This window comes from Ranitomeya variabilis, chromosome 5 (genome assembly GCF_051348905.1).
Source record: "Ranitomeya variabilis isolate aRanVar5 chromosome 5, aRanVar5.hap1, whole genome shotgun sequence".
Taxonomy (NCBI): Eukaryota; Metazoa; Chordata; class Amphibia; order Anura; family Dendrobatidae; genus Ranitomeya; species Ranitomeya variabilis.
This window is the reverse complement of record NC_135236.1, coordinates 325,360,071-325,386,731: the sequence shown is the minus strand read 5'-3', so window position 1 is coordinate 325,386,731 and position 26,661 is coordinate 325,360,071. Positions and strand designations below refer to the sequence as shown.

The following is a 26,661-nucleotide window of genomic DNA, read 5'->3' as shown; positions in this document are numbered from 1 at the left end:
TCAAAACCCTTATTACCGAAATCCTCAAGAGTCCAGAACAACGAAGAACACAAACAAAAATTGAGTTATGTTGAGCCATTTATAGTCAGACAGTCTCACAGACTGTCACCCATTACTGTACCAGAATCACAGAGAAATACTGAAACCTCGGGAGGGGCCACAGCCTGAAAAACCCTTTTCACAAGCGTGAGGCCAGAGGAGTAAGATACATCTAGTCTGTAATGCTTATAAAAGGCAGAAGGGGAAGACCAACTTGGAGCTTTACATATTTGCTTGATGGACTCATCAGATTTTTCTGTCCAGGGCATTGCCATCGCTCTAGTTGAGTTAGCTTTCAGATTTTCTGGAACCGCTCTACCTGCCTCCATCATGTAGGCTCTCTTGATGGCCTCTCTTATCCACCTTGATAAGGTATTTTTCGAAACCCCGTTCTGGCATCCTGAAAGGAGATGAATAGAGCCCTATCCTTCCTCCATGACTCTGTTGCTGCTAAATACTGAAGAATGCATCTCCTAACATCTAAGGTATGAAATTTTTCTTCCTTAGAATTTTTAGGGTCAGGACAGAAGGACGGTAATGTTATCTCTTGAGACCTATGACATTTTAACACATCCTTAGGTAAAAAGTCTGGATCAGGTTTCAAGATCACTCTATCCTCCAAAACTAGGGTGAATGGAGGATCTGCAGATGAAGCCTGTATGTCGCTCACCCTACGGGCTTATGTTAAGGCTACCAGAAGTGTGGTTTTTAGGGTGACTATTTTTATAGATCCTAAACTTAGAGGCTCAAATAGTGACTTTGTCAAAGTATTTAACACTAAATTTAAATCCCAAGGAGGAGCTCTTGTCACCGAGACAGGTCTGGCTCTAGCACAAACTTTTATGGACTTAGACACCCACCTGTTACCTGCCAGGTTGCAGTTGTGTAGTGCTCCTAAGGCCGACCCTTTGGGTCCAGAAAACAAAATTTTTATAGCTTCTTGTTTAGCCTTGTTGCAAACAGATCAATCTCCGGACAACCCCACATGGCTACAATCTGGTTGAATACCAATTTTTTTAAGAACCATTCTCCCTGTCCTGTTCTAGCTGCATGTGGCTCAGGAAGTTTGATGTTGTCTTTCCCTTTGATGTGTAGGGAGTACAAAGACTGGATGTTTGCTTCAGCCAGCACAAATATCCACTTCAAAATTTGCATCAGGGTCCTGGAGCAAGTGCCACCCTTATGTTTTTTCTATGCATCAGTGACCTGGTTGTCTAAGAGCATTCTCACATGGTGGTCCTTCAGTATCCGTTCAGCGCCTTTTCCACTGCAAGAAGCTCCCACATATTCAAGGAACCCACCATTTCTATCACTGACCAATTGAATTAAATGGTCATCCAGATGGGCTCTCCACCCCTGGGACTGGCATCTGTGGTGACTACCCTGGTCATGTTGGGAACCGAAGGCATTCCTTCCCAGACGAGTCGAACTCAAGTACCAGTGAAGAGAGCGTATTACCTCTTGAGGAAGTGTCAGCTAGCCTTCCAGATCTCCCCGTAAGGCTATCCCATTCCCTAGAATGCTCCACTGTAATTCTCTTGTGTGAATCTGGCCCCACTTCACTGCTGGGATACAGGAGCTTAGAGAGCCTACTAGGCACATTGCTATTATGACGGTCATTACAGGTTTTTGTATTGCCATAGCTATCAGACTATCTTTTCTCTTTTTTGATCTGGTAGGCAAAATTCCTGATGGTCAGAATCCAGTATGAGACCCAAAAAGATTTGCATCCTTTGTGGGTGTAATTTTGATTTGTCTAGATTCAAAATCCACCTTAATTTTCTTAAGGTAGTGCATATTTTCTACACTTGATTCTGACAATGATTGTATGAGTTTCCTACTATGAGGAAATAATCTAGAAACAGGACAATCAGTCTGCTTTTTACTCTGAGGTGGGCCGTAACCTCTGATATTAACTTTGTGAACACCCAAGGTGCTACCGATAGGCCAAAGGGGAGGACATTGTTTTGAAAGTATCTCATGACCCCCCTATTGTCACTGCCACTTTGAGAAATTCTTGCAATTCTTCATGTATTGGCAAGTGGTAATATGCATCCCTTATATCTAGCACTGTCATATAACATCCAAGGAAGAGTAGCTTTACTGCAGATTTTATCGACTCCATCTTGAATGTGGAACTTTTTAAGAACTTGTTCAGATTTTTTAGGTTGATTATCATCATGTAGGAGTTGTCTAGCTTCTTTATTAAAAACAGGGGTGAATAGAACCCTTTCCCCACCTGCTTCATTGGAACTTCTAGTAAGATGTTCTTTGTTAACAGATTTAAAACTTCTATCTCTAACGCCAGTTGTTCTAGCAGAGATGCTCGTGGGCCAGTTTTCACAAATCTCTCTGGTGGATGTGTCAGACACTCCAGCCTCAACCCTGATCTTATTATGCTGAGGAACCAGACACTGGAGGAAATGTTTTCCCAGCCTGGAAGGAAGAAAGCCCCCCTCACCTGGGGAATAAAGTCAATTGGAAGGTCTTCTGCTCTCCTAGGAAGGACTGCCAAACAGAAACCCTTCAGTTTTTTGGGATCGGTCATCCCACCTTTCTTGCTATCTTTTAGTTGAATTTAATCCTGGGATTCCTCAGAAAATGTCTAATCTGTGGAAGCCTGGCATAATGTTTTAGGCAATGCCCTGGCTAACCCCTGGCCACAAAGTGCACAGAGTCTATGATTAGATTTTGCTGAGCATTTTTGGGGGATCTCCTAACCATAGCAGGACAAAAGAGAGAGAGAGTAAACCTCATTAGCAGGTTGGACTTTCACATAGATCACTCACCAGTTAGGCGATATAAAGGGGTACCGGAACAGGAGACAGAATGTCATCTGAAATCTCTCCTTTGGAGACAGCAAAATCTTCTATTCTGCTGAGTGCCGACTTGACCTTGAATTCCTGATCCTGTGCACTCCGCTCGAGCAGCCACTCTTGTCCAGATGTGACTGCTGACTTTCCTGGGAATGCTTCTGGCACCTAGACTGGAGATGCTGTTGCTGTTGATTTGGCTCCAAGTGCTGTTGCTGCTGCATTGTATGCTGCTTTTGCTGTAGAGAGAGCTGCTACGATTCCATATTAAAAAAAAAAATCACATGAACTCCTGCCTGATTCTCCCTTAATTAGGTAAGTATCAAGGGGATCTGTCAGCTGGCACACTCCTGCATCTTCTGGTACCCGCCCCCAGAAGTATCATTCCGGGTGTCATGAGGGCGCAAGTTGCATTTTGTGCCCCGTAACCGTGCATCTGGGGCATGCGCCTCCTGGACACCATGCGGTGATTGAGCCGGAGATCCATGCCACATCCAGCCCATGAGACCCCATTGGGTTCCCTGCAGAACTTTCAGCTTCTTGATGCCACCGCAGCAGAGACTATGCCCTGCTGGAAACCAGATGGCACAGGTCTGGGAACTACATTTCCTTCTTCTTTTTGCCTTTGCTGCCATCCAAGAAAGCTTCCCTGTCAACAACAGGAAACCACTGATGCAGAGAGACTCGCCACCCTTTTTATCTTGAAGGTTTCCAGTCCTTGAAGAGTGGCTCACCTTTCTCGTTGGTGTGGTCATCGGTGAAAGAACATTTTTTTATTAACTCTTTACGAGAAACAAAATAAACAAAGCAGCAATTCTGTAACTTTTTGTGTTTAAATTCAAGCTATTCCCCATACTGCACAAATAAAGTATTATCGTAACTTTATTTTTATTGTTTATGTAAAATTAATACATTGTTTTAAATCTGTACTTTTTGTTGGTAGCATTTTTAGGTAACAAAATCTCCCTCTGCCAAGCTCCTCAGATGATGCTGTCAGTCTACACAGCGGTCTGTGAGGGGTAAAAGTATTGAAATCATAGCTAGATCCAGTCTCAGCCCACGTAGCAGAGGCCTAGGTGGAGTATTACAGCTGGCTTCTGCTGTGAATAACACTGGCACAACTCCTGTGAATATGCCATCCTTAAGATTGAACTGTACAACCAGCTGCAGGAAGGCTGCATTTGTGGGAAGAGGTTAGCAAAGAGGTGGAGCTCTTCTGTTAAATACATGAACTATACAATTTATTTAACTCAATTAAGGTCTATCACAGAATTTTTATAGCATATTATTGAATATTATGTGAAAATAGAAGAAAAGAAGCATGCAGCCTACTTGTACAAACTGAAACAGAATATTTTGTTACATATGATATCTGACCTAGGGAAACCACTTGTGCTGGGTGTACTTGTGCAATATATTTCTGAGTGCAATATTGTTGAAGTGCATGCAGTTAAACATAGCAGTCAGACAGGGCAGGAGACAGGTAAGCTATGCAAGATATACTGCAGTGGACCCAAACTTTTCTGACCTTGAGAGACACATTTAGCTTTGAGAGAGGGTCATGAGCCACATTTAGGTCTAAGAGAAAGCCGCAAGCCATATTCAGCTTCCGCCCCCCTCACAGTAGCTACATACAGAGTGCCCATTATGGTGTAATGACAGTCAAAGCTTTTCAACAGAAACACCAAGGTAGTGTACCAACATTCAGAGATTCCCACAATTCCCTTATTCAGTATTCTCGCATCAATCGTTCCCACCACACTGCTGTATCCAGCTTCAAACAGTTCCTCTGACAGTTTGCATCCCCAAGGTCAGAATACGCACATTCAAAATTGCACTTTTATGCAGGGCTACTCACAAAATTCGGGAGAACTGCTTTTCATAGTTGTTTGCTAGACCTAATGAACCAAGCCGACAGGCAGCCATAAGACACACATCATGGACCCGAGCCACAGGTTGGGAACCGCTGATATACTGTATTCAAACAAACAAGCTTCCTGCTCAATTATGCTGCATAACATATTTTCATAACTCTTTGCTTCATCTGTGTTTTAGCTGCTTCTATCTTCAACATCTGTTGAGCTTTAACACATTCTGTGCTCTCTCTTTATATCAGTCCCTCTCTCCTCCCCTCTACTATGTACAGATCTCCTGCTCTTAATCGTAACACATTTTCCGAAACACTTCAAACCATCCACTACCACGATACAGCACACAAAATGCTTGCATAAATCATTGAGCCACTTCTTTATTCTTCTCCTGCCATTGGCAACATCTTCCCTAACCTTTGCACTCCTTCCACTAGTAATTAGAGCTATTTTTCCTGTTGCACATGGAAACCCTGATAATCTTACTAACATTCAAGTCATGTCTTCCTCTGTCTCTTTTAATTGTGCTCTCTGAAACTCGTGGTCAGTGTATAACAAACTTCCCTTAATTCCATGACTTTTCCCTTTCCAATTGCATTAATATTCTGGCTTTCCCTGAAACTTGGCTCCAGCAGTCGGACACCACTGCCACTGCTGATCTTTTGTGTGGTTGGTTACATTTTTCACATACCCCTAGACCTGAGGGCAGACAAGATGGAAATGTTTGTCTGCTCCTTTTATAATAATGTTCTTTCCAAGTTATCCCCCTGCACCCTCATTTATGTTTCCTGACTTTGAGGTCCACATAGTTAGACTATACAAATTTTTCTCACTGTGAGTGGTGGTTGTGTATCATCCTCCAGGCAAAACCAACCAGTTGATGGATTATTTTGCCACCTGGCTTCCATACTTTCTATCCTGTGACATTCCCACTCATCATGAGGGACTTTAACGTAGTCATTGATAATCCACTCTCTGCATCAAGTATTCATCTTTTTTCAACTAAATCCCGCTGTACAGTGTACAAAGGTTTTCTCTCAATCTACATCCCTGCTTCTTCTTTGATTGACAGCTTTGGCTTCATAGAGCCAGGGAAGGCTGGAGAAAGATGGGAAAAAAAATCAGGTGGTAGGGTATATTTAAATGATTAACCCTGCCATGACGCACCAAGCAGTTGTGCACTCGGTTTGAACAGTCATTCTGTACTGACAGAGTCCCTTTAACCTCCTCTCTTGGCCTTTCATAGCTCACTAACTCTCCTATGCATGAAGATGGGAATAAACTATACCTGGTTTTCTAACGGCTCTGCTCAGTGTATAACTTTACTAACTCCTCTCTCCTGCTATCTAACTAAATTTTCTTTATTTATCTGTCAAGAACTGTCACAACCTTATACAATTAAAGGGGTTGTCCTATGAGCAAAGTACATTTTAACCAATAGCTCTAACAATAATCTTATAAATGTGGAACTAGGTCGGATATACCACAGCTCCTGAGCAGAGGAAATGCAAAAAGAGAGAATACAGACATTACAGCATGTAAAACAAGTTTTTAAACAGTCAGAGAAACGATTATAGAAACAATCCAAGATCTGATTCTATAATCTTTCTTTGTGGAACAATCCTTTTAAAATATAAACAACGAGAATAGGAAGGTGGATTTATTTTGCTTTATTTTTTTATTTAAAAAAATGTTAAATATTTTTGAACCCAACAAAACAATTAAACCCACGGCTGCTAAAAAGAGTTGTTGTGTCCGAAATAACAGGAAAAATACACATTTGAATCAAAAACTCTAAAGCACTAGGAGCAAATATCTGGCCTTGTCATCTTCCACTTAGTGCAGTCAAGGCATGTAAAGGAATTAGTTGGGAGGAACGGTAGTCCTTCTCATACATTTGCAAATTTACGAACAGCAAGCTCCTATTCACATGCAAAGAGCATCAGTTTTGGTAGCAGAGATGAAAATTAAGATGGGAAGATGTGACATGTTAACCCATAGGTGATTTATATTGCCACTGCATGGTTCACGAACTGCAGCTTACCAAGAAACAAATGCATTTATATAATTAAAAACTCTGCACTTAAGTGTTTCTGCACATTAATATTTAAGCCTCTTGTTCGTTGAGGCTTCAGCATAAATCCTGATACGGCTGATTAAGTCACAGTGTCATTTTCCTGCCTTCACCGGCAAGAAAGTATATCCTAATCTTTTAGCTGTGACCATGAATAATGATAGGTAGGGTTCAGCTAACAACATGATTGGTAGTGCCACTTTTATTTTTATCTTAATTCTCAAGATAGATGTAAGCAATTGGAGGACTGCATATCTGAAGAGCGCATGAAAGAGATATGTGAGGATTGTGTCTTGATTGCTTTACATCAGTCTTATTTAGAGGGATTGAAAACTATGTGTATCCTCCTTCTCTGTATATTGTCACCTGAAACTTAATTCTGTGCAAGAGTCATGTAAAAGCAATAAAACTAATTTTAAAGGGATATTCTAGGAATAACTAAGGTGCTGTTTTGTACCTAGTGCGTGACCTTAAGGGTGGTTACGTGACAAAAGGGACAAAGAGAACATCAACAGGAGAGTAAGGTAGTTTGGACCTGCACTAAGAAGAACACAGCGTTTTGCTCATACTGTTCCTTTAACTTGCTTTACTTAAAAAAAGATTATTGGATAATACATGTGCACTTGAAACACTCAATATACTATATTATAGATTAGCGTCATTGCGCTTAATTAATAACCAATCTTTTCTATCAAAGCGACAAACTAGAGAATAGAAATTTTTGGTACAAACCAATCATACTAGACACATCAGACTTGATGCTTTATCCCCTGACATTACTACCAGAAATAAAAACATGATACTGGCTAATATATAAAACTCACAGCTGGGTATATAGGTAATTTAGAATGGATCCAACTAAACAGGTGCAGATTTAAAAAAAAAAAAGAGTACAATAAAATAAATATTCCCACTGCTCTATATTGTCTGGATTGTGGTAGAGGAACGGTCTTGTACATAAAATCTCTAATTCATTCCAACAAGCAGCAAACGGCTGAATTTCCAAATATTTTGAAATTAAGGTTTGGCATTATTTTGCGAGTTATGGTTCTTACTAAACTCCTCATGGAAGTATGATTATATTTGATGTGCTCACCTCTTCCAGGGTGAGTTTTTGCAGAGTCAAATCAAGAAATGAAAACACTGTGTGATACCACAGCTTAGCTGCAATGCCTTTGGATAGTCAGAGGATTATTATATATTGGACGGAGTTGGACATTTTTACACTGGACTGTTCTGCTTGCACTAGTGAGAAAATAAAGCAGTAAGGACAACATATTTTATAATATTGGCTCAGCTATTCTGGATAACTAGCCAATAATTTGGCTTGAACACTCAGTTATGGATTGTGATTTGGTTTCTTACTCTTTACAATGTTTGCGGCAAAACATCCTACTGCAAATGAAAGAGTTTTGGCAATAGAAAATACATCTGTAAAATACAGTGGCATGTTAAATTTGGGCACCCATGGTGAAAATTACTGTTATCGTGAACAGTTAAGCAAGTTGATGATGACAGGATCTCTAAAAGGCCTATGAGGCGGATATGCTACATATGCTATGGTCCTGTTCCCAATTGCAGGCATTGTGGATAGTGGTCTTGAATTTGATAGGGAGAGTGATGGAAATAAATATTACTCAAGACCCAATGACGTGTATTTTAGGGCATGTAGACGGGGTGGAGACGGACGAATGTGGCAAATTGGAGATAGCCAAGATGCTATATGTTGCAAGGAAGACTATTACATTACATTGGCTGGATGAAGATCCTACTACAAGAAAGGAAGTTGTGAACAGAGTCAATATCGTGATACTTATGGAGCGGAGTGTGTATATGAAGAGAGGCAAAATTAATCGCAATGATGATATATGGGGGGGATTGGTTGGACTTTCCTGGGTTAGCCTCTCTGGAACTTATCAAAGACAGGATATTAGGGTTATAGAAATTTGTACGGCATTGTATTATATGGACAAGGATCATGTAAGCGTGATGAGGGGGGGTTAGGGGAGGGTTTTCTTAGTTTCTAAGGGGGGATTTTCTTGTATTACTAAAAATGTACGAAAAGAACTATTGCTGATATATTTATAGATGTCTATGTATGTATTGTTATCCTTCTTATTTTCTTCAATAAAAACTATTTGATTTTAAAAAAGGCCTTAAGGCAAACACAATTCCTTTGCATTTTAGGCAAAAAAATATATATATTGCAATTTTTTACATTTTAAATATTAGAAAAAGAAAAATGGGCAGATGCAAAATTTTGAGCACCCTTGGAGATTTGTGTGCTCAGATAACATTGACCAAAGTTTCAGACTTTAATTAGCCTGTTAGGGTTATGGCTTGTATACGATCATCGTTAGGAAAGGCCAGGTGATGCACATTTTTGTAATTTTTAAAATGCAAAAGATGCTAATATATATCTTTTGCCTAAAATACAAAGAAAATGTGTCATCTTTATCTTTAGGCCTTTTAGAAACCATTTCATCCTCAACTTGCGTAGCTGTTCTCAATAACAGTAATTTTGACCAAGGGTGCCCAAACCACATGCCACTGTATGCTCGTTTTTTATGCTTTTTATGTGCTTTTTCCCATTTCCTTGAACAGGTAAGAGACATTGCAAAGATGCTGGAAGAATTGACAACGGCAAATTTGAAACTGCTTAAAATCTGCAAGCAAAAAACAAGCAGCATGTGCATGAGATTGTGGACATCTCATTCCCTTTGCTGATACAGTACAATTCTGCATTATGAAAGTGCAAAAACACAACGTGTGAATATTCCTTAATTGAGAAATGTATGTAATAATACCAGCAGTACGAAGTACAAATAATTCATGACCTCCTGCAAGCTCAAAACACAGAACATCTATGTACTAACTCATAATACCCCAGTAGAGGATCTGAAATGAGTTTTTCTAACAATATCCCTAAAACACCATTCTCTTTAATTGATAACTTAGAGATATATGCCAATTACTGACATTTCTGGTAAACAGTGCCAGAAAGGGATACAGGTTCTATTCATGGCTGTGTCTCCAATCCATGTGAGTTAATAACTATTTTACCTACTATTTTACTACTTTTCTTTGCTTTTGCCATGCAGGCTTATATTCAATTTGTTTCTTAAAAAAAAAAGGCGAGTCATTGAATGAGACTTTTTTTTAGAAATCATACTTACATGTCATTGGCTTACCGCTTATCTGAGGGGCTCCTTAGATCATATAAGAAAGTCAATAAACATAAAATACCCAGTAATTGTTCTGTTGTTAGTAGTATAAGCCACTTTATATGTCATTGCTTTCTAGTGATTGGATTAAATCAATTAAATTGCAGACAAGATTTATAAATGACCAGGTAAGTGGAAACATCTCTCTCGTGTTCAGTTGATTCTAATTCACCACTACAGCCGTAACAAAGGGGTAAGAAATGGCAGTCATTTGGTTTTCACCACTTCTATAAAGAATTTCATTAGATCGGAAGCAACGTTCATAAACTTTAAGTGATGTACATTACACAAACACATTACTTACAGCCGCAACATTCACAAAATCATCATCTGAAAGAGTTTCCAACATCTCAGACACAGAGGTTCTTATCAACTTCAGCGTCAGCCCGCTGACACTCCCGCTCCTTTAAAAAGAGACATGAGAATGAGACAGGGGTTACACAAATAAATCAGCCTGAAATATCCCAATCAGTTTCAGGTGCAATGTCAATGAAATTAATTGAAAAGCTTTTCTTGGTTCCCCATGTATGTCCATTTCTGCCTCCTTGGGATAATAGGCTTTTTAAGGGATCTAAATGGCAGCTTGTCTGCTTCAGGGCAAAGCTCAAACAGGAGGCATTGCAAATGCTGATGAAACACATTTCAGTAATATAAAAGTATTTCAATCCATTTAAAACATCAGATGCAATCTATTCCATCAAAGCGACAAACTAGAGAATAGATTTTTTAGTACAAAGCAATCTACTAGACCCATCAGGCTTGATGCTTTTTCCCCTGACATTAACCTAACAAAGTGTCCTCTATGGAAACCAAGACAGGCTTTTAATAAATCAATCTCTCACTTTTCACTCAAAATATACAACTATAAATAAATGCCAAAGAACATAAGAATTTTTAGGGAGTGGAATGCAAGCAAACCCATGTTACATATTAGGTCAGATCTTTTTTGCGTAATTACAGTCACCAAATATACATATGTATAAATATTGCATTTCGTATCTTGACACACATACCCGGAGGCAGCAAGATCTCACGATGCAGAAAACAGTAACTGGGCACCTAATTTGATATCTTGCGCTGTGTTAAGTTTTATGAATCAAGAAATTTTTCTGCATTATGGGATAGATATGGCATTGTATGTTAGGTTATACAGTAAGACGCTACATCATTGATGGCAAACTAATGTTCTAAATAATTTATCGAAGCATGGATGTATTCATGAGAAGAGGTAGATTACCTATTTAAAGGGGTTGTCCTATGAACAACGTACATTTTTATCATTAGCTGTTATAATAATGATATGTTCCCCAAAATTAGATGTATGAAAAAAAGGTTCATGTGCTGAGATAATCTTATACAGTGGGGCAAAAAAGTATTTAGCCAGTCAGCATTAGTGCAAGTTCCACCACTTAAAAAGATGAGAGGCGTCTGTAATTTACATCATAGGTAGACCTCAACTATGGGAGACAAACTGAGAAAAAAAAATCCAGAAAATCACATTGTCTGTTTTTTTTATCATTTTTTTTGCATTTTATGGTGGAAAATAAGTATTTGGTCAGAAACAAACAATCAAGATTTCTGGCTCTCACAGACCTGTAACTTCTTCTTTAAGAGTCTCCTCTTTCCTCCACTCATTACCTGTAGTAATGGCACCTGTTTAAACTTGTTATCAGTGTTCCCATAGTCCTTATTTCCTAGGGCTGAAAGTCACTTCAAAAGATCAATTAATTACATATTCATTTGTGAATTAACACAAAAGAAAATGAAGTGTAAATAAGAAGAAAGTTTAAAACATGAGTTTTATTGAAACAAATTCTTTAAAATTGTACATATAATATTAACAATAGAAAAAAGGGGTTAAAAAACCACCAGACTAAAGGAGACAACGGATCTACACTATACCATACAGGGTAAAGAATGTAAACCCAGTTTGGACCTACTAGTAGTGAGAGTATAATGATGGTATAAAGAACAGCGCAGGTGTGTAAAAACAGACTATATTTATCACCAGGCAATTACCATAATCCCCCCATTGAAGAAGCTACGGCGAAACAGCGCTTGTCGGGCGTAGGGGAACCGGATCTGCACTTCCTATATCAGCGCCAGGTATTACTCCATCCATTCTGCACCGCAGGTAATCCACTTCCCCATACCATATTTATTTGTCTTTGTTATATTATTATATTGATACCTGTTGGGATTATACGCTTCAGGTTGAGTAGCAGGTTTCTGCACATCTGGAGATATATATACTTATCCCACACCTATATATCTATTTACCAATTGTATTAACTGGACATCTCCTTTTGGTAGGGGATTATGGTAATTGCCTGGTGATAAATATAGTCTGTTTTTACACACCTGCGCTGTTCTTTATACCATCATTATACTCTCACTACTAGTAGGTCCAAACTGGGTTTACATTCTTTACCCTGTATGGTATAGTGTAGATCCGTTGTCTCCTTTAGTCTGGTGGTTTTTTAACCCCTTTTTTCTATTGTTAATATTATATGTACAATTTTAAAGAATTTGTTTCAATAAAACTCATGTTTTAAACTTTCTTCTTATTTACACTTCATTTTCTTTTGTGTTAATTCACAAATGAATATGTAATTAATTAAACTTGTTATCAGTATAAAAAGACACCTGTGCACACCCTCAAACAGTCTGACTCCAAACTCCACTATGGTGAAGACCAAAGAGCTGTCAAAGGACACCAGAAACAAAATTGTAGCCCTGCACCAGGCTGGGAAGACTGAATCTGCAATAGCCAACCAGCTTGGAGTGAAGAAATCAACAGTGGGAGCAATAATTAGAAAATGGAAGACATACAAGACCACTGATAATCTCCCTCGATCTGGGGCTCCACGCAAAATCCTACCCCGTGGGGTCAGAATGATCACAAGAACGGTGAGCAAAAATCCCAGAACCACGCGGCGGGACCTAGTGAATGAACTGCAGAGAGCTGGGACCAATGTAACAAGGCCTACCATAAGTAACACACTACGCCACCATGGACTCAGATCCTGCAGTGCCAGACGTGTCCCACTGCTTAAGCCAGTACATGTCCGGGCCCGTCTGAAGTTTGCTAGTGAGCATTTGGATGATCCAGAGGAGTTTTGGGAGAATGTCCTATGGTCTGATGAAACCAAACTGGAACTGTTTGGTAGAAACACAACTTGTCGTGTTTGGAGGAAAAAGAATACTGAGTTGCATCCATCAAACACCATACCTACTGTAAAGCATGGTGGTGGAAACATCATGCTTTGGGGCTGTTTCTCTGCAAAGGGGCCAGGACGACTGATCCAGGTACATGAAAGAATGAATGGGGCCATGTTTCGTGAGATTTTGAGTGCAAACCTCCTTCTATCAGCAAGGGCATTGAAGATGAAGACGTGGGTCTTTCAACATGACAATGATCCAAAGCACACCGCCAGGGCAACGAAGGAGTGGCTTCGTAAGAAGCATTTCAAGGTCCTGGAGTGGCCTAGCCAGTCTCCAGATCTCAACCCTATAGAAAACCTATAGAGAGAGTTTAAAGTCCGTGTTGCCAAGCGAAAAGCCAAAAACATCACTGCTCTAGAGGAGATCTGAATGGAGGAATGGGCCAACATACCAACAACAGTGTGTGGCAACCTTGTGAAGACTTACAGAAAACGTTTGACCTCTGTCATTGCCAACAAAGGATAGATTACAAAGTATTGAGATGAAATTTTGTTTCTGACCAAATACTTATTTTCCACCATAAAATGCAAATAAAATGATAAAAAAACAGACAATGTGATTTTCTGGATTTTTTTTTCTCAGTTTGTCTCCCATAGTTGAGGTCTACCTATGATGTAAATTACAGACGCCTCTCATCTTTTTAAGTGGTGGAACTTGCACTATTGCTGACTGACTAAATACTTTTTTGCCCCACTGTAAATGTGCCCTGTTATGTGCTGTGAAGTGTCTGTGTCTGACCATGCAGAGCAGCTCTAGTTCAAGGTTTACACATACCCCAGCTTCTGGCATAAATGAAAAAAAAACAGCAGGGGCTCACAGCAGAGGTAACATAATTCCCTGCCCGAGGTAACATATTTCCCTGCCCGAGGTAACACATTTCTCTGCCAGAGGTAACCCATTTCCCTGACTCAGGTAACCCATTTCCCTGCCTGAGGTACCACATTTCCCTGCATGAGGTAACACATTTCCCTGCCTCAGGTGACACATTTCCCTGCCTCAGGTGACACATTTTCCTCCTGAGGTAACACAGAAGCAAGTGTTTCTGCCACATCTGTAGCCCTGAGCTTATTCACTAGGTCACTGACTTGTTTTAGGAGCTCAGGGGGCTGTAGAAAAGGCAGAAACACTTGCCCCTGTGATAAAACAGGGAAATGTTTTACCTCATAAAGCAGAAGCTTCAAGCCTCTGCTGTTTCGCCTTTATACTCACTTAACATAAATGAACAGGCGCAGCTTTGCATTGTCAGACACAACCATTACACAGTACATAGCAGGGACACTTTATAAGATTATCTCAGCACAGGAACATTTTTTTAACACATCCATTTGTGGAACTTATTATTATTCCAAGATCTATTAATTAAAACATACTTTGTTTGTTGGACAACTCCTTTAAGTATAATAATAAGAAACTAATATTTCGTCCACAAAGAAACTAATGATAATCTGTAGTCTAGAACAGAATAATTAATCCCCCAGGCCACCTGAACATGAGCATTGATACAGCTGCATTTCAGGGCTTGTATAACCTGCCTGAGGTAACACAGGAATAAAACCAACCTTCCTTGGTTTTTAATAAACCAGACATAGATCAATATAGACATTTGTTTTGAAGGCCAAGTTTGTAGAACCATGTTGTCTAGTATAGAATGTAAAATGCATTTATAAAAATTACATCCATGTAAAATCCACCTCATTGGTATTTGTTATCCCATAGCCTGAAAACATAACTTATACATTCTTGGTAATTGATAAAAATCCTATTTAGTGAATCATTAGAAAAAATAAAGAAAAACTGAATAAAAGTAGTAATCCACATCTGCTGCAGTTCTGTTAATTATAAAATAATTACTTATAACATTGTGACCCTGTATATCACACATTTCATCATGTAAATCTATGTACTGTATTCTTCCTAACACTGCCAATATTGCCAGAAAGAGGTTATTAAAAGCAGTAACATACTGTTTTAAAGTTTACACGTCCCCCAAGTCTTTTTCTCTAGTGGCAGAATATCTGCTATTATCATTATATTCAGCATATATGTGTAAAATATGCTTTCTCTGATATATTGCATATATCACTTATAACCAAACTTTAAATAAAAAATGGTGACCACTTATCATCTACACTGATCAATATGAACAGTTAAAGAAATAACCATTAAAGGGAATCTGTCAGTGAGATCAACCCTCCTAAGCTGTCTATATGTGCTTTGTAGGTCACAGGAAGATGAGTAAAGTTATACCTTGATATATGCAATCTGGTGACTTATTTCAGAGACATTCAATTTTTTATTAATCTTTAAATGGGCTGTTAACATCTATGTAGATCAAGAGAGCCGACTGTCAGTCATTACATGTCTCACTCTAGCAATGCCAGTGTCATTTATAATAAGCTCTGGAGGCAGATTCCTGAGGAGTAGGGTTGAGCGAAACGGGTCGATCATTTTCAAAAGTCGCCGACTTTTGGCTAAGTCGGCGTCTCATGAAACCCGATCCGACCCCTGTGCTTGTCGGCCATGCGGTACGCGACTTTCGCGCCAAAGTCGCGTTTCAATGACGCGAAAAGCGCCATTTCTCAGCCAATGAAGGTGAACGCAGAGTGTGGGCAGCGTGATGACATAGATCCTGGTCCCCACCATCTTAGAGAAGGGCATTGCAGTGATTGGCTTGCTGTCTGCGGCGTCACAGGGGCTATAAAGGGGCGTTCCCGCCGACCGCCATCTTACTGCTGCTGATCTGAGCTTAGGGACAGGTTGCTGCCGCTTCGTCAGAAGCAGGGAGAGCGTTAGGCAGGGTCCACTAACCACCAAACCGCTTGTGCTGCAGCGATTTCCACTGTCCAACACCACCTTCGGTGTGCAGGGACTGTGGAAGCTATTTTTTTTTTTTTTTTCCCTCAGCGCTGTAGCTCATTGGGCTGCCCTAGAAGGCTCCGTGATAGCTGTATTGCTGTGTGTACGCCACTGTGGAAACCAACTGCTTTTTTCAAAGCACATATCCTCTTGTTCCTTCCTTTCTGCACAGCTATCTTTTTTGTTTGTCCACACTTTTTATTTAATTTGTGCATCAGTCCACTCCTATTGCTGCCTGCCATACCTGGCTTACATTACTGCAGGGAGATAGTAATTGTAGGACAGTTTTTTTTTTTTTTTTTTTTTTGTGTTAGATTAAGATTGGCATTTCTGCTACAGTGCCATCCCTGTGTGTGCCATCTCTCACTGAGTGGGCCATAGAAAGCCTATTTATTTTTTCCGTGATTTGTGTTCTAAAATCTACCTCAACACAAAAACACTACATCAATCAGTGGGAGAAAAATATTGGCCTCAGTCAGGGCTTGTGTGCCACTGCTGTGTGTGCTATCTCTCATTCAGTGGGCTATAGCAAGCCTATTTTTTTTTTTTTTTTTAATATTATTTGGTTTCTAAAGTCTCCCTGAAAAAAAAAAAAAACCTAAAAAAACAGTGGGAGAGTAATATTGCCCTTTCAGCTTGTGTGCCAGTCTTGACTCCTGGGTGTGCCACCTCTCTCCCTCTCATTCAGTGGGCCATAGAAAGCCTATTTATTTTTTTTTTTAAATATTATTGGGTTTCTAAAGTCTCCCTGAAAAAACAAAAAATACATAAAAAAACAGTGGGAGAGTAATATTGCCCTTTCAGCTTGTGTGCCAGTCTTGACTCCTGGGTGTGCCACCTCTCTCCCTTTCATTCAGTGGGCCATAGAAAGCCTATTTATTTTTTCCGTGATTTGTGTTCTAAATTCTACCTCAACACAAAAACACTACATCAATCAGTGGGAGAAAAATATTGGCCTCAGTCAGGGCTTGTGTGCCACTGCTGTGTGTGCTATCTCTCATTCAGTGGGCTATAGCAAGCCTATTTTTTTTTTTTTTTTTTAATATTATTTGGTTTCTAAAGTCTCCCTGAAAAAAAAAAAAAAACCTAAAAAAACAGTGGGAGAGTAATATTGCCCTTTCAGCTTGTGTGCCAGTCTTGACTCCTGGGTGTGCCACCTCTCTCCCTCTCATTCAGTGGGCCATAGAAAGCCTATTTTTTTTTTTTTTTAATATTATTTGGTTTCTAATTCTCCCTGAAAAAAAAAAAAAAAACCTAAAAAAACAGTGGGAGAATAATATTGCCCTTTCAGCTTGTGTGCCAGTCTTGACTCCTGGGTGTGCCACCTCTCTCCCTCTCATTCAGTGGGCCATAGAAAGCCTATTTATTTTTTTTTTTAAATATTATTGGGTTTCTAAAGTCTCCCTGAAAAAACAAAAAATACATAAAAAAACAGTGGGAGAGTAATATTGCCCTTTCAGCTTGTGTGCCAGTCTTGACTCCTGGGTGTGCCACCTCTCTCCCTTTCATTCAGTGGGCCATAGAAAGCCTATTTATTTTTTCCGTGATTTGTGTTCTAAATTCTACCTCAACACAAAAACACTACATCAATCAGTGGGAGAAAAATATTGGCCTCAGTCAGGGCTTGTGTGCCACTGCTGTGTGTGCTATCTCTCATTCAGTGGGCTATAGCAAGCCTATTTTTTTTTTTTTTTAATATTATTTGGTTTCTAAAGTCTCCCTGAAAAAAAAAAAAATCCTAAAAAAACAGTGGGAGAGTAATATTGCCCTTTCAGCTTGTGTGCCAGTCTTGACTCCTGGGTGTGCCACCTCTCTCCCTCTCATTCAGTGGGCCATAGAAAGCCTATTTTTTTTTTTTTTTTAATATTATTTGGTTTCTAATTCTCCCTGAAAAAAAAAAAAAAAACCTAAAAAAACAGTGGGAGAATAATATTGCCCTTTCAGCTTGTGTGCCAGTCTTGACTCCTGGGTGTGCCACCTCTCTCCCTCTCATTCAGTGGGCCATAGAAAGCCTATTTATTTTTTTTTTTAAATATTATTGGGTTTCTAAAGTCTCCCTGAAAAAACAAAAAATACATAAAAAAACAGTGGGAGAGTAATATTGCCCTTTCAGCTTGTGTGCCAGTCTTGACTCCTGGGTGTGCCACCTCTCTCCCTTTCATTCAGTGGGCCATAGAAAGCCTATTTATTTTTTCCGTGATTTGTGTTCTAAATTCTACCTCAACACAAAAACACTACATCAATCAGTGGGAGAAAAATATTGGCCTCAGTCAGGGCTTGTGTGCCACTGCTGTGTGTGCTATCTCTCATTCAGTGGGCTATAGCAAGCCTATTTTTTTTTTTTTTGTAATATTATTTGGTTTCTAAAGTCTCCCTGAAAAAAAAAAAAAAACCTAAAAAAATAGTGGGAGAGTAATATTGCCCTTTCAGCTTGTGTGCCAGTCTTGACTCCTGGGTGTGCCACCTCTCTCCCTCTCATTCAGTGGGCCATAGAAAGCCTTTTTTTTTTTTGGTTTTTTTAATATTATTTGGTTTCTAAAGTCTCCCTGAAAAAAACAAAAAAAACATAAAAAACAGTGGGAGAGTAATATTGCCCTTTCAGCTTGTGTGCCAGTCTTGACTCCTGGGTGTGCCACCTCTCTCCCTTTCATTCAGTGGGCCATAGAAAGCCTATTTATTTTTTCCGTGATTTGTGTTCTAAATTCTACCTCAACACAAAAACACTACATCAATCAGTGGGAGAAAAATATTGGCCTCAGTCAGGGCTTGTGTGCCACTGCTGTGTGTGCTATCTCTCATTCAGTGGGCTATAGCAAGCCTATTTTTTTTTTTTTTTTGTAATATTATTTGGTTTCTAAAGTCTCCCTGAAAAAAAAAAAAAAACCTAAAAAAACAGTGGGAGAGTAATATTGCCCTTTCAGCTTGTGTGCCAGTCTTGACTCCTGGGTGTGCCACCTCTCTCCCTCTCATTCAGTGGGCCATAGAAAGCCTTTTTTTTTTTTGGTTTTTTTAATATTATTTGGTTTCTAAAGTCTCCCTGAAAAAAACAAAAAAAACATAAAAAACAGTGGGAGAGTAATATTGCCCTTTCAGCTTGTGCGCCAGTCTTGACTCCTGGTTGTGCCACCTCTCTCTCTCTAATTGTGGGCCATAGAAAGCCTTTTTTTTTTTTTTTTTTAATATTATTTGGTTTCTAAAGTCTCCCTGAGAAAAAAAAATAAATAAATTAGGTGGGAGATTAATATTGACATTAGTGCTTGAGTGACAGTCCTGCGTGTGTGTCATCTCTGTGATTTTGTGCCACAGAAAACAGAGTGTGTAACATTGTGCCTGATTTTCCTTGTGGTCTCACCAACCTGTTAAGGGATATTGAAATCATACTGAAGTTATAGCTCACCGTGTAAGTTGTTTGACAGCAACAAATAAAGTTACTTTGGTTAAGATTTTAAAACAATGAGGAAGTCTGGTGCAAGAGGTCGTCGTGGGCGTTCATTGTCAGCTGGTAATGATGGTAGTGGTAGTGGAGCATCAGGTGGTCGTGGGGATAAAAATATTCCACCTAAGTCTGGAGCTGTGGAGCCAGTTTCGTCGTCAGGCTACACAAGGCCTCGAACGCTCTCTTTTCTGGGAGTAGGAAAACCGCTTTTAAAGGCGGAGCAGCAACAGCAAGTTTTGGCTTACATTGCAGACTCAGCCTCTAGCTCTTTTGCCTCCTCTTCCGAAACTGGTAAATGTAAAAGCAGCGCGTCGCTTGTGGATGTTCACGGTCAGGGACAAGTCGCTTCCTTGTCCTCCTCAGCAAAAACTACAACAAGAGAGAAGGATGCAGCAGGCGACACAACGGGTCACTCCATGGAGCTCTTTACACATACCGTCCCTGGCTTAGAAAGTGAAACATTTAACAGGCCATGCCCATTACAAGTATATTCTGACATGGAGTGCACTGATGCACAGCCACAGCCAGAGTACTATGCTGCTCCTTTGACTCAGACCACCACATTGCCCTCTCAGGGTACAGATCCACAATCAGACCCTGATGAGACTATGTTGCCCCGCCACGAACGCTATGCCACCGACCGACACAGTGACACAGACGAAGTTGCACACGAGCTCGAAGAGGAGGTAATAGATGACCCAGTTATTGACCCCGATTGGCAGCCATTGGGGGAACAGGGTGCAGGCGGCAGTAGTTCAGAAGCGGAGGTGGAGGAGGGGCCGCAGCAGGCATCAACATCGCAACAGGTTCCATCTGCCGGGCCCGTATCTGGACCAAAACGCGTGTCAAAGCCAAAACCTGTTGGAGCACAGCGTTGCCATCCGGTTAAAGCTCAGTCTGCAATCCCTGAAAAGGGATCCGAGTCTAGGAAGAGTGCAGTCTGGCATTTTTTTAAACAACATCCAACTGATCAGCGCAAAGTCATCTGTCAAAAATGTTCAACTAGCTTAAGCAGAGGTCAGAATCTGAAAAGTCTAAATACTAGTTGCATGCATAGACACTTAACCACCATGCATTTTCAAGCCTGGACTAACTACCAAACGTCCCTCAAGGTTGTAGCACCCTCGGCCAATGAAGCTAGTCAGCAACGCAACATCCCTTCCGTCACTGTAAGGCCACCATTTTCCGCACCACCGGCAGTATCTGTGCAGGTTTCTTTGCCAGCCAAAAGCAGTCAGGGTCAGGGAATCACCAGTTTTGTAGGAGGAAATATTGCATCTAGGGCACCGGCGGAAACAATACCGTCTCCAACCGTCTCTCAGTCTGCCATGTACACCGGCACACCCGAAAGTTCCACGATCTCCAGCTCTCCAGTCCAGCTCACCCTACATGAGACTCTGGTTAGAAAAAGGAAGTACTTATCCTCGCATCCGCGTACACAGGGTTTTAACGCCCACATAGCTAGACTAATCTCGTTAGAGATGATGCCCTACCGGTTAGTTGAAAGCGAAGCTTTCAAAGCCCTGATGGAGTACGCTGAACCACGATACGAGCTACCCAGTCGACACTTTTTTTCCAGAAAAGCCATCCCAGCCCTGCACCAGCATGTTAAACAGCGCATCGTCCATGCACTCAGGCAATCTGTGAGTACAAAGGTGCACCTGACTACAGATGCATGGACCAGTAGGCATGGCCAGGGACGTTATGTGTCCATCACGGCACACTGGGTGAATGTGGTGGATGCAGGGTCCACAGGCGACATCAATTTAGGGACAGTTGTGCCTAGCCCACGGTCTAGGAAACAGTTGGCTGTAGGCGTTCGCACCCCCTCCTCCTCCTCCTCCTCGTCCTCCTGCAGAAGCTACAGCTCTTCCACAGAACGCAGTCTGCCAACCACTCCATCGGCAGATGACACTGTTGCACACCAGTTGTCCCATTATGGGCCAGCTACTGCCAAGCGTCAGCAGGCTGTATTGGCTATGAAGTGCTTGGGCGACAATAGACACACCGCGGAAGTTCTGTCCGAGTTCTTGCAACAAGAAACGCAGTCGTGGCTGGGCACAGTAGATCTTGAGGCAGGCAAGGTAGTGAGTGATAACGGAAGGAATTTCATGGCTGCCATCTCCCTTTCCCAACTGAAACACATTCCTTGCCTGGCTCACACCTTAAACCTGGTGGTGCAGTGCTTATTGAAAACTTATCCTGGGTTCTCCGACCTGCTCCTCAAAGTGCGTGCACTTTGCTCACATATCCGACGTTCGCCTGTACACGCCAGCCGTATGCAGACCTATCAGCGGTCTTTGAACCTTCCCCAGCATCGCCTAATCATAGACGTTGCAACAAGGTGGAACTCAACACTGCACATGCTTCAGAGACTGTGCGAACAGAGGCGTGCTGTTATTTATTTGTGGGAGGATACACGGGCAGGCAGTAGGATGGCAGACATGGAGTTGTCAGGTGTGCAGTGGTCTAAGATACAAGACATGTGTCAAGTCCTTCAGTGCTTTGAGGAATGCACACGGCTGGTTAGTGCAGACAACGCCGTAATAAGCATGAGCATCCCCCTAATGCGTCTGCTGATGCAAAGTTTGACGCACATAAAGGAGCAGGCGTCTGCACCAGAGGAAGAGGAAAGCCTTGATGACAGTCAGCCATTGTCTGGTCAGGGCAGTGTACAGGACGAGGTAGCGGGCGAAGAGGAGGTGGAGGACGAGGAGGATGATGGGGATGAGTATATTTTTAATGCCGAACCTTTCCCGGGGGCACAGGAATTTGGTTGCGTGTCACGGCCGGGTTCTGGTTTTTTGAGGGACACAAGTGACGTAGATTTGCCTGCAACTGCCCCTCAACCAATCACAACCGGAGATTTGACAACTGGAACTTTGGCCCACATGGCGGATTATGCCTTACGTATCCTAAAAAGGGACACACGCATTACGAAAATGATGAACGATGACGATTACTGGTTGGCCTGCCTCCTTGATCCACGCTATAAAGGCAAATTGCAAAATATTATGCCACATGAGAACTTGGAACTAATATTAGCAACCAAACAATCAACTCTTGTTGACCGTTTGCTTCAGGCATTCCCAGCACACAGCGCACGTGATCGTTCTCACACGAGCTCCAGGGGGCAGCAGACTAGGAGTGTTAGGGGTGCACACATCAGAAGTGGCGTTGGACAGAGGGGTTTTCTGACCAGGTTGTGGAGTGATTTTGCTATGACCGCAGACAGGACAGGTACTGCTGCATCAATTGAAAGTGACAGGAGACAACATTTGTCCAGTATGGTTACTAACTATTTTTCATCCCTTATCGATGTTCTCCCTCAACCGTCATTCCCATTTGATTACTGGGCCTCCAAATTAGACACCTGGCCAGAATTGGCAGAATATGCATTGCAGGAGCTTGCTTGCCCGGCAGCAAGTGTCCTATCAGAAAGAGTATTCAGTGCTGCAGGTTCAATATTAACCGAAAAAAGGACTCGTCTGGCTACCCAAAATGTTGACGATCTAACATTCATTAAAATGAACCACAACTGGATTTCGAAATCTTTTGCCCCACCTTGCCCGGCCGACACCTAGCTTTCCTATGAAAAGCTCTTGCCTGTGAATTACTTTTCTAATGTCTAATTTGCTGCAGCTGATTGTACAGCATACGACATGTTTACACCTCCCTAAATGGCAAAACTCCCCACACGGGGCCGTGGTATCGCGACTTGGCGCAAGCACCCGTGAGACTGCTGTTTGTCTGAAGAGGTGGGTGTGCTCGCTTTTGGTTGACGGCATTGCTACTGGGTCCCTCATAGTACAATGTAGTGTCTCTGGCGGTGGTGGTGCGCACCCAACGTCAGACACACCGTTGTAACATGAGGGGCCCTGGGGCGGTCCCGCCGGCCTCAAGAGAGTTCCCCCCTACCCCAGCTCAAAATGTGCTCTACCACGTGCAAAATTATGTCGCACAGCTCCACCAATCTTTAGTCTATTCGCTGACATCATTCAATGTCTGGCACTGACAATACAAATTTGTAGACATCTATGATGCAACTTAAAGTAGTCTGTGTCTGTGTCCTATATTGGCACCATTAAATAGTTACTGCCAAATTACTATGTCAGAAACTCAGTAGATGAGCCCACCCCTGTACCTAAGTATGCCACCTTTTTTTTTTGTTTTGGTTGTTTTGCGAGACATTAACATCTATTTATATTTTGGGAGTACTGGGACAGACACTCCTTGCACTACTCCTCCACTCACCACCAAGCTGCCTGTGTATCCATGTAACCGCTGTAAAACTGCCATGAGCCTATTGTTTGTTATTTTAGGCCTTTGATAGCCTGTCTGCGGCCCCTACTTGCAATACTCCTCCACTGACCACCAAGCTGCCTGCCCGTGTATCCATGTAACCGCTGTAAAACTGCCATGAGCCTATTGTTTGTTATTTTAGGTCTTTGATAGCCTGTCTGCGGTCCCTACTTTAAATACTCCTCCACTGACCACCAAGCTGCCTGCCCGTGTATCCATGTAACCGCTGTGAAACTGCCATGAGCCTATTGTTTGTTATGTTAGGCCTTTGATAGCCTGTCTGCGGTCCCTACTTTAAATACTCCTCCACTGACCAGACCACTGCTGCCCGTGTACCCCTGGAACCAATTATAAAGTGCCTACAGCCAGCCCATTTTCTTATGTTAGGCCTTTGAAGCCTGTCTGCGGTCCCTACTTTAAATACTCCTCCACTGACCAGACCACTGCTGCCCGTGTACCCCTGGAACCAATTATAAAGTGCCTACAGCCAGCCCATTTTCTTATGTTAGGCCTTTGAAGCCTGTCTGCGGTCCCTACTTTAAATACTCCTCCACTCACCACCACCAAGCTGCCTGCCCGTGTATCCATGTAACCGCTGTGAAACTGCCATGAGCCTATTGTTTGTTATGTTAGGCCTTTGATAGCCTGTCTGCGGTCCCTACTTTAAATACTCCTCCACTGACCAGACCACTGCTGCCCGTGTACCCCTGGAACCAATTATAAAGTGCCTACAGCCAGCCCATTTTCTTATGTTAGGCCTTTGAAGCCTGTCTGCGGTCCCTACTTTAAATACTCCTCCACTGACCAGACCACTGCTGCCCGTGTACCCCTGGAACCAATTATAAAGTGCCTACAGCCAGCCCATTTTCTTATGTTAGGCCTTTGAAGCCTGTCTGCGGTCCCTACTTTAAATACTCCTCCACTCACCACCACCAAGCTGCCTGCCCGTGTATCCATGTAACCGCTGTGAAACTGCCATGAGCCTATTGTTTGTTATGTTAGGCCTTTGATAGCCTGTCTGCGGTCCCTACTTTAAATACTCCTCCACTGACCAGACCACTGCTGCCCGTGTACCCCTGGAACCAATTATAAAGTGCCTACAGCCAGCCCATTTTCTTATGTTAGGCCTTTGAAGCCTGTCTGCGGTCCCTACTTTAAATACTCCTCCACTGACCACCAAGCTGCCTGCCCGTGTATCCATGTAACCGCTGTAAAACTGCCATGAGCCTATTGTTTGTTATTTTAGGCCTTTGATAGCCTGTCTGCGGTCCCTACTTTAAATACTCCTCCACTGACCACCAAGCTGCCTGCCCGTGTATCCATGTAACCGCTGTAAAACTGCCATGAGCCTATTGTTTGTTATTTTAGGCCTTTGATAGCCTGTCTGCGGCCCCTACTTGCAATACTCCTCCACTGACCACAATGCTGCCTGGAGTGCCTGCCTGTGTATCCATGTAACCGATGTAAAACTGCCATGACTGCCTACTGTTTGTTATTTTAGGCCTTTGATAGCCTGTCTGCAGCCCCTACTTGCAATACTCCTCCACTGACCACACCAATGCTGCCCGTGTACCCCTGGAACCTATTTAAAAGTTCATAGAGCCTAGTTATATATTTTATTTACTATTAATAAGGCCATGATGGACTACGCTGTACCACGCTACAAGCTAACCAGTCGACACTTCTTTTGCGAGAAAAGCCATCCCAACCCTCCACCAGCATGTAGAAGACCGCATTGTCCATGCACTCTGGCAATCTGTGAGTACAAAGGTGCACCTGACAACAGACGCATGGACCTGTAGGCATGGCCACGGAAGATTACGTGTCCATTACGGCGCAATGGGTTAATGTGGTGGATGCATGGTCCACAGGGGACAGCCTACTAAGTCTGTCTGCAGTCCCTAATTCAAATTGTCCTCCACTGTCTAAATCGGAACTTCCACCTTCTGGCTTTCGGCCTATAGTATCAGAAATTAAACTGCATTTGGCCTTCAACTTTGGTTAGGGCCTACTAACGGCTTCTGCCCCTCCCTGGTGTTGCCCTCAACTAAATAAAGCTGAGCTTCAACCTTCTGCTCCAAATTACCATTTTGAAAAATGCAATAGGCTTTTCAGGCCTACTAAAGGTGTCAGTCTGTGTGCCCCTGCCTGGTGTTGTCCTCAACTAAATAAAGCTGAGCTTCAACCTTCCGGCTCTCATTAAGTGGTTTAAAAAAAAAAAAATGGTGGTTAGGGCCTACTAACGGCTTCTGCCCCTCCCTGGTGTTGCCCTCAACTAAATAAAGCTGAGCTTCAACCTTCTGCTCCAAATTACCATTTTGAAAAATGCAATAGGCTTTTCCGGCCTACTAAAGGTGTCTGTCTGTGTGCCCCTCCCTGGTGTTGTCCTCAACTAAATAAAGCTGAGCTTCAACCTTCCGGCTCTCATTATGTGGTTTAAAAAAAAAAAATGGTGGTTAGGGCCTACTAACGGCTTCTGCCCCTCCCTGGTGTTGTCCTCAACTAAATAAAGCTGAGCTTCAACCTTCCGGCTCTCATTATGTGGTTTTAAAAAAAAAAATGGTGGTTAGGGCCTACTAACGGCTTCTGCCCCTCCCTGGTGTTGCCCTCAACTAAATAAAGCTGAGCTTCAACCTTCTGCTCCAAATTACCATTTTGAAAAATGCAATAGGCTTTTCCGGCCTACTAAAGGTGTCTGTCTGTGTGCCCCTCCCTGGTGTTGTCCTCAACTAAATAAAGCTGAGCTTCAACCTTCCGGCTCTCATTATGTGGTTTTAAAAAAAAAAATGGTGGTTAGGGCCTACTAACGGCTTCTGCCCCTCCC

At 42.0% G+C, this 26,661-nt stretch overlaps 1 protein-coding gene across 6 annotated transcripts in view; it reads right to left on the bottom strand.

The window, feature by feature from the left end:
- CACNA2D1 (calcium voltage-gated channel auxiliary subunit alpha2delta 1) overlaps window positions 1–26,661 on the bottom strand; it is a 1,329,605-nt gene that overhangs the window by 508,198 nt on the left and 794,746 nt on the right. For all 6 annotated transcript variants that reach the window (XM_077264669.1, XM_077264672.1, XM_077264671.1 and 3 more), the window contains exon 10: window positions 10,323–10,422. In XM_077264669.1, coding sequence (XP_077120784.1) covers window positions 10,323–10,422 — 100 coding nt within the window. The remainder of the gene's footprint in view (window positions 1–10,322; window positions 10,423–26,661) is intronic.